Raw genomic sequence first — 17,127 nt, forward strand, 5'->3', positions numbered from 1 at the left:
GCCCACTTCCCTTCCCTAAGGGTTGTCCAAACAACAAACACTACCCTACCCGTAAACCTAATCTTTACTGGACACTGACGCCGTAGTGGCTGTCAGCATGACCAACACACTGAGGACCACAATCTATGGCATACGTGTGACTCACACATATTTAATCTGTGAGTTTCATCAATTATCTGTTGAGTTAGTTCTATGTAGGCGATACAGAAACAATGGTGATCACTTAGGTGATAGGCGGCTAAAGGAATCTGAAGGACAATACATACAGAAACCCCCGTAAAACACCACCCCCGCCTTGAGTTCTCCTCTCTTCTCCGCCCCCCTTGCCTCTGGTCCATCTGTCTGTCTGGGGGTTCAGGGGCATTGTGGGGAACCGCAGTGGAAGGCAGGGGACTGGATGCAGAGAGGAGCTGACTAGCCTGCTGATGGGCTACAAGTATTTAGAGATAGGGTTTATGTCTGGGGTGTTGTTTTGGCTTTCAAAGACACTGGACAAGTTACATCAGCATAATTGCTTATTTACACAGACTTTTTGTCCTTGGTCTGCTGATTGGTTGAAGGGTTGGGGGAGTCAGAATAAATCAGAAGGGAGGCCCTAATCTACATACCCCCTTGGTTGCAGACTTCATACCCCCTTGGTTACAGACTTCATAACCCCTTGGTTACAGACTTCATACCCCCTTGGTTACAGCCTTCATACCCCCTTGGTTACAGACTTCATACACCCTTGGTTACAGACTTCCATAGTGAGTCAGACGAGTAAGTAAAAGAAGACTGTGGTAGGCTAAGTGAAATGTAATGAGACTGCCCGATTGTAACAGAGCGGGGGCAGCTGCCTGCAACAGTGCCATCTACTATACAAATACTCCCCCTACACATGACGTGCGCGTAGACACACACAAACCCCTACTCCATATTGTCCCTCCTACATAGAATCAAATTAGCTGTGATAATCTTACTCCCTACAAGAATACTGCAGTCCAGTAACAGATGCTGCCATTAAAGGGCCACACAGTAAAAAATATAATCATGCTGGAGGTTTGTCTAATTACTGTATCAGCCAATTAATGAGCCTCAGCCCTTCTATGTAATCTAAATTAGATCACTTCCAAATAGATGACAATCATGTAATTATATCTGCCAACATTAACTACACTGTATGGTGTAATATAGCTAAATATATAAGTCGAGGAGTGGCTATCAAGGCACTTCTGGCTTGGATCTTAATTTTTTATAAAACACTAGGTGAACAAGAAAACATATATTTTACCGCTTATCCAGAACGACATACATGAGCTATTATGGTTAAGTGCCTTGCTCAAGAGCACACCGGCAGATTTGGTTTACAAGGTTGGCTCGGGGATTCGAACCAGCTACCTTTCAGTTACTGGCCCAATGCTCTTAACCGCTAGGCTACCTAGATTAGTTGTCGTCTTGTTTAGGTTAAGCTGCATTTAAGCACAGGTGATCTGCAGGCCACCAAACTCAACTTTCTCCCTGGCATTGAGAACATCCTCATAATACCTATTTCAACATGCAGTTGAGATTCTTATCACATGTGGCGATGATAAGAGGAAAGTGGAACTCAGGGAATGAACCAAGGAGACCCAGAGAACTGGATTCATAGAATCGGAATTCAGAATTCTATTCATTCTAAATTCTATATTCTATTCATTCTGATTCTATGACTGGCTGGTCTTACCTTGATGCGGAGGGACTGATGGATATCCCCTGCTAGCTGTCCTTTCCACCATTGTAACTCCCTTTCCATCTTTCCCATTCAGAGAAGGCCACAAGGATGAAGTTCAGCCCTGCAGACACACAGCAATGTGGGCTAAGTCAAGAGACATCCTGGCTGTATGCCGCATGTTATGGTTGTTGGTGTCTGATCACAACTCTTAAAACATCTATTTCATAAGAGAGAGGAAGCTCCAGCAAAGCAACAAATGTGTTGATTTCTAGGAGAAATAAAACATTTCATCTTTTGATTAACTTGCACTATGAAGTAATAGCAAATCAAATTCTAGAGGTGAGTGGGTTATGCGGGGTGACATGCTGCCTTTGATATTCATTAAGCAATCACTTTGAAAATCTATTGCAGTTAAAGATCAGCATTTGATCAAATAAAACACACCAAATAGCCTTCCGAAATGTTTACAAAGCAAAATTCTGGAAAACTATTCAAAATAGTTGGCTGCTCTTTTGTAAGCTTAGACATGTCACTGGCACTGCATAGCCCTTGATCATGACTCTCAGTTCCACTACATTATGCAGGAAGGGGGGGAAGTTGTTAAAAGCCGTGACGCTCCGTCTGAACATTAACACGCATCGCTTGCTGTACGGTTCTGGAAGCATAAGGATCGTATTTTTCATATCTGCACCTATAAAGGTGTGTATCAATTTAACATTTAAAAAATGTATAATATATACTTTTATTTTATTTTAAATTGATACACACCTTTACATGGTTAGGGTTCCCACACGGTCATATTTCCATGTTACAGCGCTTGTTTACGGAAGACAAGAGTGGACTACCTGTGCTAAATAGCTATCTGCATCTCCGAAACCTGTTTGTAAACGGCAGACGCCACAAACTTGTCACTGAAAAATACTGTTGGCTGCAACTGTGTTAAAAACCGTGTACACCAAGTGTGTATTTAGCGTTTGTTAAATTATTTTGATGTGATATAAAAGTATAGGGATTTATGTTTCTAGAACCGTACCGCAATTGATTTACGTTTAGATGCAGTGTTAACTGTTTTGGCTGTCAGAGCCAATGCGCCCTTTAAACAGAGTATGTAAGGTACTTGGACTAAGGAGTAACGTTAGACTCCTTTAGTACAATATTGGACTATGGGGGAATGCAGTGCAGTACCATGCATGTGGGTGTGATTTAAATGCCCCCCTGCAGTGGAAAAAAACGAAATGGGAATTATAGTGCTAGGTTAACAAAGTAACTTTTTGTTGTAGGCCTAACAACAAATTGCTACTTTGTCACAAATCTGCTTAGGAGAAAAGAAAACAATACGTTGATAATGGGAAAATTAGTCAAGACTGTCATTCAGCGGTGTCAACACCACGAGACGGTTTTTTAAACAGAAAACTGGACCGGTCTTTCGTTTCTAATACTCTTTAATTTATAGGCCTTTAACTCAAACTTGACAAAGATCGCACGTGACTATTGACCGCATTAAATCCATGACACACACATTTAATCAACTTTTAAATTCGCGACATTTCCATGATCGCATGTGCCGCTCACCCTTTCCGACAGGAATACCCTCAGACCTCTTTGTTTCACTCCGACATCCTGAATGAGTGAATTCCTCTTTGGGAAGTTGTGTGTTATCCTCGGTACCGGCGAAAAGCGACGACGGTTTCCGTTCTTCGGGTGACAAAGTAACAATGCTTCAGAACAGTTTAATTCCGCTGTTTTCTAGTCTGTTTACACTTTTCCAACGATTTTTCCACGACCGTCTCTTTCTAACGAGTTCCCGTTCAACAAAGTGGTTGGCTGCCCCAGCTGCTGTTGGGGTCGGTAAGGAGCTCGTGAACCTGCGTACGCGAAACACCGAGTGTGAGATGGGAAATGTAGTCCAAAAACCCCGTGGCTAAAATGGGATAACTACGGCAATAACTCTTTCTCTAATTGATTTCAATCAAACTAAACATGTCTCTCCCAGATATGAACAACTTAACAAAAGCTGGCATTTTAAAAACGGATAGTACCGTAGATGATTAAATCAAGTTTTATTGCAAATCACTTTATCAACTTTCTCTAGGTACGTGGGTAAAAAAAAAACGTTTTCCTTTAGCACATTGTAAAATGTACTATAATATGATTTATAACACAAAATAAACTATTTTTAATAACATGTAACACTAACAGTGCATTCTCATGTAATTTAGACAGAGGGTTAGTTGCATGTAGGAACATCTCCTTATTGCTGAATATAAACAGCACCAAAAATTATTGAATGTGAAAATAAAATAATTTCCCTCATTTCCCTCCACCATTAACAATCCAATAAGCCATAACATGCAATGCAATTCTGTTCATAAACAATAAGCAATGAGTATTAGCTGGGCAACAGACGACTCCTGGAGCCACCTGGTGTCAATATAGGGAAAAGCTTTTTTCAATAATATGCAAAGATAATACAGTAGGCCTATTAAAATGTTCTCTAAAAAAGTGAATTGTATCATTGACCCAAACTGAGTATAAATAGGCTGAGCTATGATTTCAATGATGACAGGCAGAATTTTCTACCCAAATGGGCAAGGAAGCTAAACTGGTGCCATTGTAGTTCAACCCATCAGGATGAAGGTGATGAATCCTCATTAGCTTTCCTGTCCACTTCGTTCAGATACTCCTGGTCTGCATAGATCAGGAACCCGGTAAACAGACTATCTGTCCAGAACGGGTCATAGAACAGCCCATTCTGTTCAGAGTAGAAGATCTGCAGCCAAACCTGGTCCTGGCGCTCTAACCGGAGAACCGTGGAACCGGACGCCACATCGTGGTTCCCAGTGTTGGCGTCAAACGTCTTGATCTTGTACTGCCCGTTGTGCACCAGCCCGATCGCCAAGTGCTTATTGGCCAATGTGATGTCATAAGTGAAGTAGTAGACTCCAGGGACAGAGCAGACAAACTTCCCAGTCGTGGCGTTGTAGTGGTTCCCTTCGTTGAGTAGAATACGTTTGAACCGGATTGGGAGACGCTCTTTGGGGTAACTCTTGGTCATGGCAACAGAGAAGGCGGAGCGGGCTGAGTTGGTGCCGCAGTTACAGCCCCCAGGAGCCCCTGTCTCACCTGCGTCCCCCATCTCCCCCTTGGTGCCCCCCAGCCCGGCCAGACCTGGGGCCCCACGCGCGCCCTTCAGCCCTCGGGGTCCATGCTTGCCCACTACGCCCTCACGACCTTTAACCCCGGGTTTACCTGGGTTCCCAGACCTCCCCTGTTCACCTAAAGATCAGAAAGAGACAGACAGGTCATGGCTATTTTACATTGATATATACAGTATTTACACCAGACAGCTCACAATGCAGTGTACTGCATTGTAACACAACATTATAGCTAACACAGGAAGCAATAAAGGACTTTAAGATTGGTAAAGTGGCTACTGTGACCAGAAACATTGCCTGAGACAAAGACTCATGTTAGCTCCCAAATGTAATGCCTCTAGGCTTCAGCTCAGTGGGCTAACAGGTAATGCCTATATTGTAGGCTTCAGCTCAGTGGACTAACTAACTCAGCCTTGAGTTGTACTACAGTACTCGGTTTTAGGCCCAGGCCAGGCTACTACCTGGATGCTTCCATTAGGCTTCTTACCTCTGTCACCCCTCTCCCCCTTCTTTCCATCATCCCCATCCAGGCCATCCTTCCCTGGGGTACCCATGGGACCCATAGTCCCTGGAGATCCGGGGCCCCCTGGGTTGCCACCTGGCCCCTGAGGGCCGGGTAGACTACACACCAGCTGGGAGGAATGGATGGTGATGTTGTGGCCCTTCTTGTACAAGGGGTGTGTAGTCTGGAACTGGGACTGGGGGGTAGTCACAGTGATGGATAGTAAACACACCACCAGAGACAGCTGGAGCATGGTAGTAGCTGAAAAGATAAGGGAGGCTTTTAGGAATCATCAGTTGGAAAGTTGTTGTTGTAGAGATCATCAGAACCGATGCATTACACAGCTGGCTTATAGCTCAAACACACCGCTGTCATCAGAGGTACGCTGACTAAAACTGAGATTTCATAAACATTTTCGAGACAGTGTGCCGATAAGGCTATGTTAACTGCCGTGCATTCAAATTATGTCTACAAATCAAAACACGGAGTAAACATTGCCGAAAAATACAGTTAAACAACAAAGTATGTTAGCTGTGTCTTGATCAAATTTGCATATCATTGCCGTTCAACTATAAAACAAAGTGTTGTGCGTAATGGAGAGTTTCTCTCGACCTCACACATGATGCCATCGTTAGGGAACATCTCTCACACATGATGCCATCGTTAGGGAACATCTCTCACACATGATGCCATCGTTAGGGAACATCTCTCACACATGATGCCATCGTTAGGGAACATCTCTCACACATGATGCCATCGTTAGGGAACATCTCTCACACATGATGCCATCGTTAGGGAACATCTCTCACACATGATGCCATCGTTAGGGAACATGCTGAAATAATAGGGAAAACATGTAGGCTACTCACCAACTGAAGAGATAAACTTGCTAAATAGCAGCATTTTTATGCGTTGACCAACCCTTTCAGTTCCACAGAACGGAAGCACAACCTTACCGCCTACATAATACACCAATGTCGGGTCGAAATACCATCTTTGACGTACAGTATTGTAAAGAAATCCTGTGCGTATTTGAACCCCAAACGCAAAACATGAACATCCTCCCCGTTGCAGCAATAGCTCTCTCTCTCTCTCTCTCTGCCAATAAATACTTTCACCATGAGGTAATTCATTTCAACAAACTCAACAACCGTATCCTCTGACAACCCCAGTAATGTCAATAAATAATGTAAGCGAAGTCTAAGATGAAAGCTGAATGTATTGGTTTTGCTTCTTTTTTTCCCCACCAGTTATTATGTGAAATTTCAACTGACAGTTGTGCCAAGGGGCCAACTTGCATTCGGGGATGTTTTGATAGGCGGTATACCGTCAATTTCACAGGTTATCACCATAAACGGAGAAATCGTAAAACAAACATCATACAAGGCAGCCCCATGCAAAAGTGAGTGGAATTAAGTAGAAGTGCACTATTTAGGATTACCAGATGTGTCCAGACACCGTGCCAAGAACCGGAGAAAACCCATCAAGAACTCACAGCTGGAAGAATAGGGTGGAAGCACTGTATGCAACGCTTCACAGAATACATGCATGACAAACTAAAACACGTGCTAAAGTTGTGATTGAGCCCTCTCAATAACGCGCATGCAAAGAACCAGTTACTGTAGAACTCTTCTTGAGAGATGGGGACCGTTGACATTTATTGTGGTTCGTGAATCGGATGATTATGCATGTAGAGGAGCCCCCCCCCCGTCCAGTTTTAGGTTTCACTGATCAGACAAGCACAAACCCGTGTTCTAAACTGATTTGCCTAGTTAAATAAAAAGGTTAAATTAAAACATTCAACTTTTAAAAAATGTAAATACCAGACATTGGTATTTTAGGGCGGTGCGCAATCAGCCCAACGTCATCCGGGTTTGGGAGGGGTAGGCCAACGTTGTAAATAAGAATTGACTTGCCTAGTTATTAAATAAATAAATGGGCCTAACAGCAACCATTTGTCTGCAGTGCTTGGCACTTCTTAGGTGCCAGAAGTGTTACTGTCTCTCTCTCTCTCTCTCTCTCTCTAGCCAACTTATTTTATTTATGCAGCTCTACATCACCCTTTACTTTCAGTGATATGATGAGTCTGCCTTATTTTTCAGTGCATACTGAGAAAATAATTCACAAAGCAAATGGGAATACAATTTGGTTTTCTAACAAATGTCTTTATTCCACCAAATGTCTGAGATAACCAAGAGAAGTCAGGCTGTTTATTGAATATACGGTCCTTTGAAAGTTCATTCTATATTTACAAATATGAAAGAAAACAACATTTGTACCACATTAATATACTTAATAATATAAACTGACTACAATGATCTTCTGAGGAATAGTAGACTTGAGGGGTAAACATGAAATGAAGAGAGATGGTTGGCTCCAGGTTAAGAGGAGACAATAGGGGGTACAGGGCTGGGATGAGAGGTTAGAGGGGGAGATGGTAGAGGGTAGAGGGCTAGGAGGAGAGGGTAGGGTAAAGCGTAGGGGGTACAGGGCTGGGATGAGAGGGTAGAGGAGGAGATGGTAGAGGGTAGAGGGCTGGGAGGAGAGGGTAGAGGTGGAGATGGTAGAGGGCTGAGAGGAGAGGGTAGGGCAGAGGGTGAGAGGAGAGGGTAGGGGAGGAGACTGTAGAGGGTAGAGGGCTGGGAGGAGAGGGTAGGGTAGAGGGTGAGAGGAGAGGGTAGGGGGTACAGGGCTGGGATGAGAGGGTGGAGGGTATACTGTAGGTAGGGGCGAGCATAGAGTATGGGGTTGTCGCTATCACTGTCCCAGCTCCAGGAAGTTGGCCATGGGGTCGTCTTCCCTGGAGCGTTTCATCCTGAAGGCCTCCATATCCTCCTCCGTGGGCTCCTTGATCTCCTGCAGGCTGTTGTACTTCCTCTTCCTCTCATCCACCTTCATCATCTCCTCTACCTGCTTTAGATGCACGTCCTCTGTAGCCAGAGCCTGCGGAGAGAGAGAGAGGGGGGAGCGAGTGAGGTGCGAGCGAGCGAGGGGGGCGAGCGAGAGAGGGGGGAGCGAGCGAGAGCAGGAGAGAAAGCCAAGGAGAGAAGGGGGGGGGGGGGGGCGAGAGAGGGAGGGCGGGTGGAGGGTGGGCGAGAGAGCAGGAGAGAAAGCCAGGGAGAGAAAGGGAGGGAGGGATGGACGGTGAGCGAGAGAGGGTGAGCGAGAGACAGAGAGAGGGAGAGGATGAGCGAGAGAGAGCTCACCCTCCCTCTCTATTGCTCAGCCGGGGAGAGAGAGAGCCAGGGAGACAGCGAGAGCACGAGAGAGCCGGGGAGAGAGAGAAAGCACGAGAGAGCCGGGGAGAGAGAGAAAGCACGAGAGAGCCGGGGAGAGAGAGAGAGCATAAGAGAGCCGGGGAGAGCGAGAAAAAGCAAGAGAGCTGGGGAGAGCGAGAGAAAGCAAGACACCCGGGAGAGCAAGAGAAAGCGAGACAGCTGGGGTGAGAGAGGGGAGTGGTTTTGGGGTGAGATATAGTCAGGTAGGAGTACACGCAGAGGCCAAGGGGTCTGACTACCTAATATAATGTTCATTAACACATGGGCATGCACACAAGTCAAAGTTCACCTGGTTCAGTTTCTGTTTCTTCTTCTCCTCTTCAGATTCGCTGCGGTCTGAGCCGTGCTTCTTCTTCTGCTTCTGCTTCTTCTGCTTCTTCTTCTTCTGCTTCTTCTGCTTCTTCTTCTACTGCTTCTTCTTCTTCTTCTTCTCCTTCTTCTGCTTCTTCTTCTTCTGCTTCTTCTTCTTCTGCTTCTTCTTCTTCTGCTTCTTCTGCTTCTTCTTCTACTGCTTCTTCTTCTGCTTCTTCTTCTTCTTCTTCTCCTTCTCCTGCTTCTGCTTCTTCTTCTTCTCCTTCTTCTGCTTCTTCTTCTTCTGCTTCTTCTTCTTCTGCTTCTTCTGCTTCTTCTTCTACTGCTTCTTCTTCTTCTTCTTCTTCTCCTTCTTCTGCTTCTTCTTCTTCTGCTTCTTCTTCTGCTTCTTCTGCTTCTTCTTCCACTGCTTCTTCTTCTTCTGCTTCTTCTTCTTCTGCTTCTTCTTCTTCTGCTTCTTCTTCTACTGCTTCTTCTTCTTCTTCTGCTTCTTCTTCTACTGCTTCTTCTTCTTCTGCTTCTTCTGCTTCTGCTTCTTCTGCTTCTTCTTCTACTGCTTCTTCTTCTACTGCTTCTTCTTCTTCTTCTGCTTCTTCTGCTTCTTCTTCTTCTGCTTCTCCTTCTGCTTCTCCTTCTTCTTCTGCTTCTTCTCTTTTAGCTTCTCCCTGTGAATCTCTAGCAGTCTTCAGCTCCTCCTCCTGCTCCAGTCCCTCCTCAAACGGAACACAGGTTGAGGAGCTCTATAGGGGGAGTAGCTTCGATGCCAGCCTCTCCGGTGCAGTAGCTCATTTTGACCATGGAGTGGCAGCACTTGAAGTCCCAGCAGCTTTCTCCCCTGCATGACCCCCAGATACACTGCAAGGCAAAAAAAAGAAACCACTTTAAGTATGCTTATCTGAATAGATGCTACTGTACAGTATCAATACTGTCCTTTACTATATATTTTTTTAGACTTGGAAAAGTTCTTGCAGACTCAAATTGTTATTGTAAAACGCCAGCACTGTGCTCCTCCACGAGGGGGCTGCTCTCCAAAGGTTCCTGTCTAGCCGGGAAGACCGTTCTGACTGTGCTCCTCCACGAGGGGGCTGCTCTCCAAAGGTTCCTGTCTAACCGGAGACCGTTCTGACTGTGCTCCTCCACGAGGGGGCTGCTCTCCAAAGGTTCCTGTCTAGCCGGGAAGACTGTTCTGACTGTGCTCCTCCACGAGGGGGCTGCTCTCCAAAGGTTCCCGTCTAGCCGGAGACCGTTCTGAATGTGCTCCTCCACGAGGGGGCTGCTCTCCAAAGGTTCCTGTCTAACCGGAGACCGTTCTGACTGTGCTCCTCCACGAGGGGGCTGCTCTCCAAACGTTCCTGCCTAACCAGAGACCGTTCTGACTGTGCTCCTCCACGAGGGGGCTGCTCTCCAAAGGTTCCCGTCTAGCCGGAGACCGTTCTGAATGTGCTCCTCCACGAGGGGGCTGCTCTCCAAAGGTTCCTGTCTAACCGGAGACCGTTCTGACTGTGCTCCTCCACGAGGGGGCTGCTCTCCAAAGGTTCCTGTCTAACCGGAGACCGTTCTGACTGTGCTCCTCCACGAGGGGGCTGCTCTCCAAAGGGTCCTGTCTAACCGGAGACCGTTCTGACTGTGCTCCTCCACGAGGGGACTGCTCTCCAAAGGTTCCTGTCTAACCGGAGACCGTTCTGACTGTGCTCCTCCACGAGGGTGCTGCTCTCCAAAGGTTCCTGTCTAACCGGAGACCGTTCTGACTGTGCTCCTCCACGAGGGGGCTGCTCTCCAAAGGTTCCTGTCTAGCCGGAGACCGTTCTGAATGTGCTCCTCCACGAGGGGGCTGCTCTCCAAAGGTTCCTGTCTAACCGGAGACCGTTCTGACTGTGCTCCTCCACGAGGGGGCTGCTCTCCAAAGGTTCCTGTCTAACCGGAGACCGTTCTGACTGTGCTCCTCCACGAGGGGACTGCTCTCCAAAGGTTCCTGTCTAACCGGAGACCGTTCTGACTGTGCTCCTCCACGAGGGGGCTGCTCTCCAAAGGTTCCTGTCTAACCGGAGACCGTTCTGACTGTGCTCCTCCACGAGGGGGCTGCTCTCCAAAGGTTCCTGTCTAGCCGGAGACCGTTCTGAATGTGCTCCTCCACGAGGGGGCTGCTCTCCAAAGGTTCCTGTCTAACCGGAGACCGTTCTGACTGTGCTCCTCCACGAGGGGGCTGCTCTCCAAAGGTTCCTGTCTAACCGAGAAGACAGTTCTGACTGTGCTCCTCCACGAGGGGGCTGCTCTCCAAAGGTTCCTGTCTAACCGGGAAGACAGTTCTGACTGTGCTCCTCCACGAGGGGGCTGCTCTCCAAAGGTTCCTGTCTAACCGGAGACCGTTCTGACTGTGCTCATCTCTACGGGGTTAGTCGGTTCTGGACGCCTCACCGCGTGGTTCTGGATGAGTACGTCCTCTTCGTATTTGGAGCGTGCCACAACCTACTCCGGTCCCTTCAGCACGGCACCATGATGACTGTACTCCACGCAGTCCTCAGTCTGGGCCAGCAGCAGCCCTCTGGGAGGGACGTCCAGCTGCTCCTCACCCCCGTACTGAGACACAGAACATAACATACAGGAATAACAGTTATTCAACATGACCTTCAACCAACAAGAATGAAACAGTTATACCATTAACTAATGTATGACAGGGTTGGGGGGGGGGGGGGGGGGGTTCAAATTTATTTTGAAATTCCAAATCAATTTTTTAATTCACTCATGAAGTGAATAATCTACATTGTTGAAATTAAAATATAATTCAATCTTTAAGTTATAGATTTGGAATATAAATTAGACTTGTTTGGACTGTTTAGGTTAGAATATTGAAAACATTTAATATTTGGAATTGAAATGCAATATTTGTACATTTCCCAGTTAAAGTAATTAATGAAATGGACTGCAGGATTTGTTTGGAATGATTTCAACTTGTATTTCTATATTTCTAGTATGGCTAGGCTGTCTAAACAGTGAGTGAACAGAGAGGGAATTGAATTTGTGGAATTGTTTGCGATAATATTGAATTGGGAATTGAATTCTTGGAATTTTACCTAACACTGGAATTGAGAGAGATAAAATTCATAGACTGACCTGGAATTAGAAGGGAATGAAATAACATTTTACAGGACGAGGGAACTGAATTGGTGGAATTAATCCAAACCCTGCTGTATGAGGAACTTGAGTTCATGTTTATTACATTGATGACACTTTTACGGGCTACACAACTTTCTACATGCAGTGTATTTATTCTGTGCCTTATCCAGGATCATCTTCTTCTGTTTGTCCTTGAAAACCTCCTTCTTGACCTTGAAGGACTGGTGCAGCAGCTCCAGCTTGGTGGGGTCGGCCTGGAGGTGCACCTCAGAGCCCTTATCATTGGCCTCCCACGCAAAGACTGGAGAGGTGGAGGAGATGACGTGTGTTAACTTCCATTCGATCCCTTTCCTATTCTAACTATGAAGAACATTGGCATTAGGATGCCAGCTCTATGGATACCATTTTATCAGCCTAAAACATGGGGAGAAGTTGGGATATACCACTAATTCTCCTGGGAGATATTGAGAGAAGAAATTAACAAAGATGGTTAAGTATGAAGATACTGTATGTAGAAACTGGTTGTCCAATAGAATTCCCAGATCACACTTGTAGGCGATGTCATGGTGACGTTAGCTAGCTAAGGTCATGCGCATAAACACGTCATATTGGGTGTAACGGTCGTGTCGCACTGGACAGTGGACCTTCAAAATAAGGCGCTACTTCGATTTAAAAAAAAGTGTTATTGACGAAAATGAAACATGTCCGTTTGTCATTTTCACGAGTTGGGAGTAAAAACATGTTCAGATACTTAAAGGGATACTTTGGGATTTTGGCAAAGAAGCGCTTTATCAGATGAACTTGTGGAAGTTGCAATTGTTAACTAGCGTTGACTGGAAATCTATGGGAACAGCTAGCATGGCGCTAGTTAGCATTGGCTCTCAAAAACTAACTCTAGACTTCCTTCATAGTGGACACAGAGACATAAAAATAGTATCCACGTGTTCATCTGACTGGGGAAGTAGATAAAGGGCTTAATTGCCAAAATCCTGACGTATCACTAAGACATTGTCTCAAATCAAGGTTGTGCCTTTAGAAATCAAGAAAATTAACAATTATGGTAGAATCTTAACATTTCTCAAACCCTGGTCTGGTCTGCCGAGTATGCTTTCCAAGCGTTCCCGGAAGTCTTGAGATGTTGAGTCTCTGTGTTTAGAAAGTCTGTGATATGAATCAGAAAGAAACTCCAGTTGGGTTCTGGGCAGGAAAGAGAAACTGTGTCTGGGCCATGGTGTCTCCAGAGAACCCCTCACTGACAAATAAACACGATGGAGAAGGACAAACATTTAGGAACACAGGCGATCTCAGTGTCGGCAAAACATTCTCTCTCACACACACACACACACAGACACACACACACACACACACACAGACACACACAGTCACAAAGACACAGCGAAAGAAAAGATAAGCACTGTCACATCAGCATTCATGTATATAGTGATTTGGAACATGTAAATTACAAAATCTTAACATGTGGTTTAATTTTTTTATTTTTAATTGTATTTCACCTTTATTTAACCAGGAAGGGCTCATTGAGATTTAAAATCTAATTTTCAAGAGCGTCCTGGCCAAGATTGGCAGCATCATGTAATTACAAAAATTTGACAAACAACATGAAAAACTACAAGTAATCTAGTAAAAACCATATAATTCACAAGAGTATAACAAAATCAAAAACAGCAAATTAAAAACATTGACAGGTCAGGGAATCAGTCTCAAGATCATTCATCAGTGATTTAAAAATACCAATCGGGACAAATTCTTCCAGTTTAAAAGTATTTTGTAAGGCGTTCCAAGACGATGGCGCAGAGTACATAAAAGCCCTTTTACCAAATTCAGTTGGGACATTTGGAACAGTTAGCAGGATAAAGTCCAGCGAACGAAGAGAGTACCCACCACGTTTCTGAACAATAAAAATGCCCAAATAAAAAGGTAGTAAACCCAAAATGTCTTTGTAAATAAAAGTATACCAGTGACTGAGCCTACGAGTGACTAGAGAAGGCCAGCCAACCCTGGTATACAAAGTGCAGTGGTGCGTAAGGGTTCTGCAGTTTAAAATAAATCTCAAAATGCCATGGTAAAGGGTGTCAATTGATCTCAAACACTGAGCGGAAGCATTCATATCTAAAATATCCCCATAGTCTAGTAAAGACATAAATGTAGCTGATACTAGCCTCCTTCTGGCTTCAAAAGAAAAACAGGCCTTATTCCTAAAATAAAATCCCAATTTCAGCTTCAATTGTTTTGTAAATTGTTGAATATGCAATTTAAGAGGCCGTCATCAATTAAAATTCCAAGATATTTATATGAGGTTACAACCTCAATCTCCTTGCCCTGACAGGTAGTAATAGGTGAAAGGTTCAGAGGTCTATTTCTTGCTTTAGAAAACACCATTAGTTTAGTTTTGTCAGTATTGAGGATAAGCTTCAATTGACACAAGGTATGTATAAAAAGCAGTTTGCAAGTTCTGGAAAGCTTTTGTTAGAGACGAGGCACAACAGTAAATAACAGTATCATCAGCATAAAAATGAAGTTGCGCATTTTGGACATTTTTGTCTAAATCATTTATATAAATAGTGAATAAGAGAGGACCAAGTACAGAGCCTTGGGGCACACCATCAAAGACAGACAATTTAACAGACATAAGCCCATCAAATTGAGTGCACTGAGTTCTATCAGACAGATAGTTAGCAAACCATGCAACTGCATGCTCTGAAAGACCTTCACTCGACAATCTCTGCCTTAGTATAGCATGATCAACTGTATCAAAAGCCTTAGAGAGATCAATAAAAAGTGAGACACAGTGCTGTTTTTTGTCAATGGCTTCAGTGATATCATTTAAAACCTTCATGGCTGCTGTAATTGTGCTATGCTTCTTCCTGAAGCCCGATTGGTACATTGATAAAATAGAGTTAGTAAATAAAAACTATTTTAGCTGTTCACTTACAAGGGTTGCAAGTATTTTCACCAGGGGTGACAGCTTTGAGATTGGCCTATAATTATTTGAAAGAGTTGGATCTCCCCCTTTTAAAAGTGGTAGGACAAATGCTGATTTCCAGACCTTAGGAATTTCATTACATTCCAGGGTTAGATTGAACAGATATGTAAGTGGTTCAGCTATGAAATCAGCTGCCAGATTTACAAAGCAGGGATCCAGAAGATCAGGACCTGCAGGCTCTCTCTGATCTAAGGATTTCAGGGCTTTATGTACCACCTGCACTGAGAATGGCAAAAAACTAAACGTTTGACCAGCTCTCACTGGTTCATCCACACAGGGTTGTACAGAGACAGAGGACACTGAATCAAACAGCCTACCAGATGATACAAAGTGCTCATTGAAACAATTCAGCATCTCAGTTGTGTCATATACAGCAACAGAGTCCTTCAAAACACATGATGGTAATTCATTAACATTACTGTTACCAGACATAGACTTAATAGCCTTCCAAAACTTTCTAGGGTCATTCAGGTTCAGTGGTAACAGACATAACATATTCAGACTTGGCCTTCCTGAGAAGAAAATAACACTTGTTTCGTAACTGCCTAAAAATAAGCCAATCAGCATCATGATATGTAATTAGAGATTCATGACATGAAGTTACAGACTGTTAAGGAACAGTAACCTGCTCTTCAGACGCCATGTCAGTGTTCTGATAGGGGTTTACACTAATGTAGTGTACAGACCATTAGTTAAATAGTGCTGAGCGATTAGTACTTGTTGAGGTCGGTTTTAATAATCACGTTTTTTTTTTCTTCGATATCTCACATTAAATGCACTATGTATTGTGGGTTGAATGCTATAACACAGAATAAAACTATTAATACAAGTCCCATGATGGTAGTGACTGCCCATTACGACTTATCACTAATTAACCATTGTTTATTTACATCAATAACATATTTCAGTTGTGTATATAACATTGGTTTTATTTGATGACTATTATTTCATTCCAAGTCCTCGTAGCATTGAGATCACAAAAAAAACTAAATGGAATTAAAATAGCTAAAGCAATTTCGGTTAAATCCTTTAAAACATTTTTTATTTTTTTTATACCAAAAATAACCTGTGTTGGTTAGTCGCTCAACAACAGTTAAAGGAACCGTAACCTACTCTTCAGTGTTCTGCTAGGGGTTCTCTCTCATGGCTCGTGTCTTGGGGGTCATAGTAGGCTGAGTCTGGGATATAGATTTCTCAAGTCACAAAAGGGTCACAAAAGTACACAAATGCATAAGTTAAATACTTCTTCAACAAAACTTGTCAGAATTACAAATGTGTAACTTCTATGGGTGATGAGCGGGAGAACAGATTGAGATGCCAAATGTAGCATGGCTCACAAAACACCTTCAATGTGACTGGACTCACTCTAGTGATGTCTTCTCTGATACGCAGGTTCAGTTGAAGTCGGAAGTTTACATACACTTAGGTTGGAGTATTTAAAACTTGTTTTTCAACCACTCCACAAATTTCTTGTTAACGAACTATAGTTTCGGCAAGTCGGTTATGACATCTACTTTGTGCATGGCAAGTCATTTTTCCAACAATTGTTTACAGACAGATTATTTAACTTATAATTCATTGTATTACAATTCCAGTGGGTCAGAAGTTTACATACACTAAGTTGACTGTGCCTTTAAACAGCTTGGAAAATTCCAGAAAATGATGTCATGGCTTTAGAAGCTTCTGATAGGCTAATTGACATCATTTGAGTCAATTGGAGGTGTACCTGTGGATGTATTTCAAGGCCTACCTTCAAACTCAGTGTCTCTTTGCCTGACATTATGGGAAAATCAAAATAAAATCAGCCAAAACCTCAGAAAATAAAATTGTAGACCTCCACAAGTCTGATTCATCCTTGGAAGCAATTTCCAAGCTCCTAATGGTACCACGTTCATCTGTACAAACAATAGTACGGAGATATTAACACCATGGGACCGCTCAGGAAGGAGACGCGTTCTGTCTCCTAGAGATGAACATACTTTGCTGCGAAAAGTGCAAATCAATCCCAGAACAACAGCAAAGGACCTTGTGAAGATGCTGGAGGAAACAGTAAAACGAGTCCTATATCGACGAAA

General features: G+C 43.9%; 3 protein-coding genes across 4 annotated transcripts in view; all 3 read right to left on the minus strand.

Annotated features, from left to right (window-relative positions):
- LOC110504527 (cyclin-J) overlaps positions 1–3,573 on the minus strand; it is a 43,828-nt gene extending 40,255 nt beyond the window's left edge. Inside the window, exons 1-2 of the mRNA XM_036969785.2 lie at positions 3,263–3,573; positions 1,703–1,811 (exon numbers count right to left, since the gene is read on the minus strand). Of these exons, the coding sequence (XP_036825680.2) occupies positions 1,703–1,780 (78 nt within the window). The 5' untranslated portion in view covers positions 1,781–1,811; positions 3,263–3,573. The remainder of the gene's footprint in view (positions 1–1,702; positions 1,812–3,262) is intronic.
- Positions 3,574–3,733: 160 nt separating this feature from the next.
- Positions 3,734–7,039, minus strand: c1qtnf2 (C1q and TNF related 2). Of its 2 annotated transcripts, none has more exons than XM_021583284.3 (3): positions 6,789–7,039; positions 5,333–5,608; positions 3,734–4,966 (listed from the first exon to the last, which is right to left on the minus strand). In XM_021583284.3, exons 1-3 carry the CDS (start codon positions 6,895–6,897, stop codon positions 4,317–4,319), a joined length of 1,035 nt encoding a protein of 344 aa, XP_021438959.1. In that variant the 5' UTR covers positions 6,898–7,039; the 3' UTR covers positions 3,734–4,316. The 2 variants fall into 2 exon arrangements, with proteins under 2 accessions (XP_021438959.1, XP_021438960.1); XM_021583285.3 differs by having other exon boundaries at positions 6,217–6,981.
- Positions 7,040–7,491: 452 nt separating this feature from the next.
- LOC149971529 (pre-mRNA-splicing factor SLU7-like) lies at positions 7,492–12,616 on the minus strand. Its single transcript, XM_090221529.1, has 7 exons — positions 12,601–12,616; positions 12,213–12,352; positions 11,408–11,514; positions 10,003–10,231; positions 9,658–9,792; positions 8,915–9,031; positions 7,492–8,290 (listed from the first exon to the last, which is right to left on the minus strand). The coding sequence occupies exons 1-7, from the start codon at positions 12,614–12,616 to the stop codon at positions 8,105–8,107; spliced, it is 930 nt and encodes a 309-aa protein (XP_090077655.1). The 3' UTR covers positions 7,492–8,104.
- Positions 12,617–17,127: the final 4,511 nt, after the last annotated feature.

This window comes from Oncorhynchus mykiss, chromosome 25 (genome assembly GCF_057628025.1).
Source record: "Oncorhynchus mykiss isolate SJ-2025 chromosome 25, ASM5762802v1, whole genome shotgun sequence".
In the NCBI taxonomy this organism is placed as follows: domain Eukaryota; kingdom Metazoa; phylum Chordata; class Actinopteri; order Salmoniformes; family Salmonidae; genus Oncorhynchus; species Oncorhynchus mykiss.

Excerpts from the sequence above, each read along its gene's own strand:
- LOC149971529 (XM_090221529.1), bottom strand. Across the intron at positions 10,232-11,407 it reads GCCGTGCTGAAGGGACCGGA|ACAGGAACCTTTGGAGAGCA; the intron begins GTAGGTTGTGGC and ends GTCTCCGGTTAG. Across the intron at positions 8,291-8,914 it reads AGAAACAGAAACTGAACCAG|GCTCTGGCTACAGAGGACGT; the intron begins GTGAACTTTGAC and ends CTCTCTCCGCAG.
- c1qtnf2 (XM_021583284.3), bottom strand. The coding sequence starts at position 6,897 with ATGCATGTATTCTGTGAAGCGTTGCATACAGTGCTTCCACCCTATTCT. Across the intron at positions 5,609-6,788 it reads ACGGTGTCTGGACACATCTG|CTACTACCATGCTCCAGCTG; the intron begins GTAATCCTAAAT and ends TTATCTTTTCAG. Across the intron at positions 4,967-5,332 it reads GGGGGAGAGGGGTGACAGAG|GTGAACAGGGGAGGTCTGGG; the intron begins GTAAGAAGCCTA and ends TCTGATCTTTAG.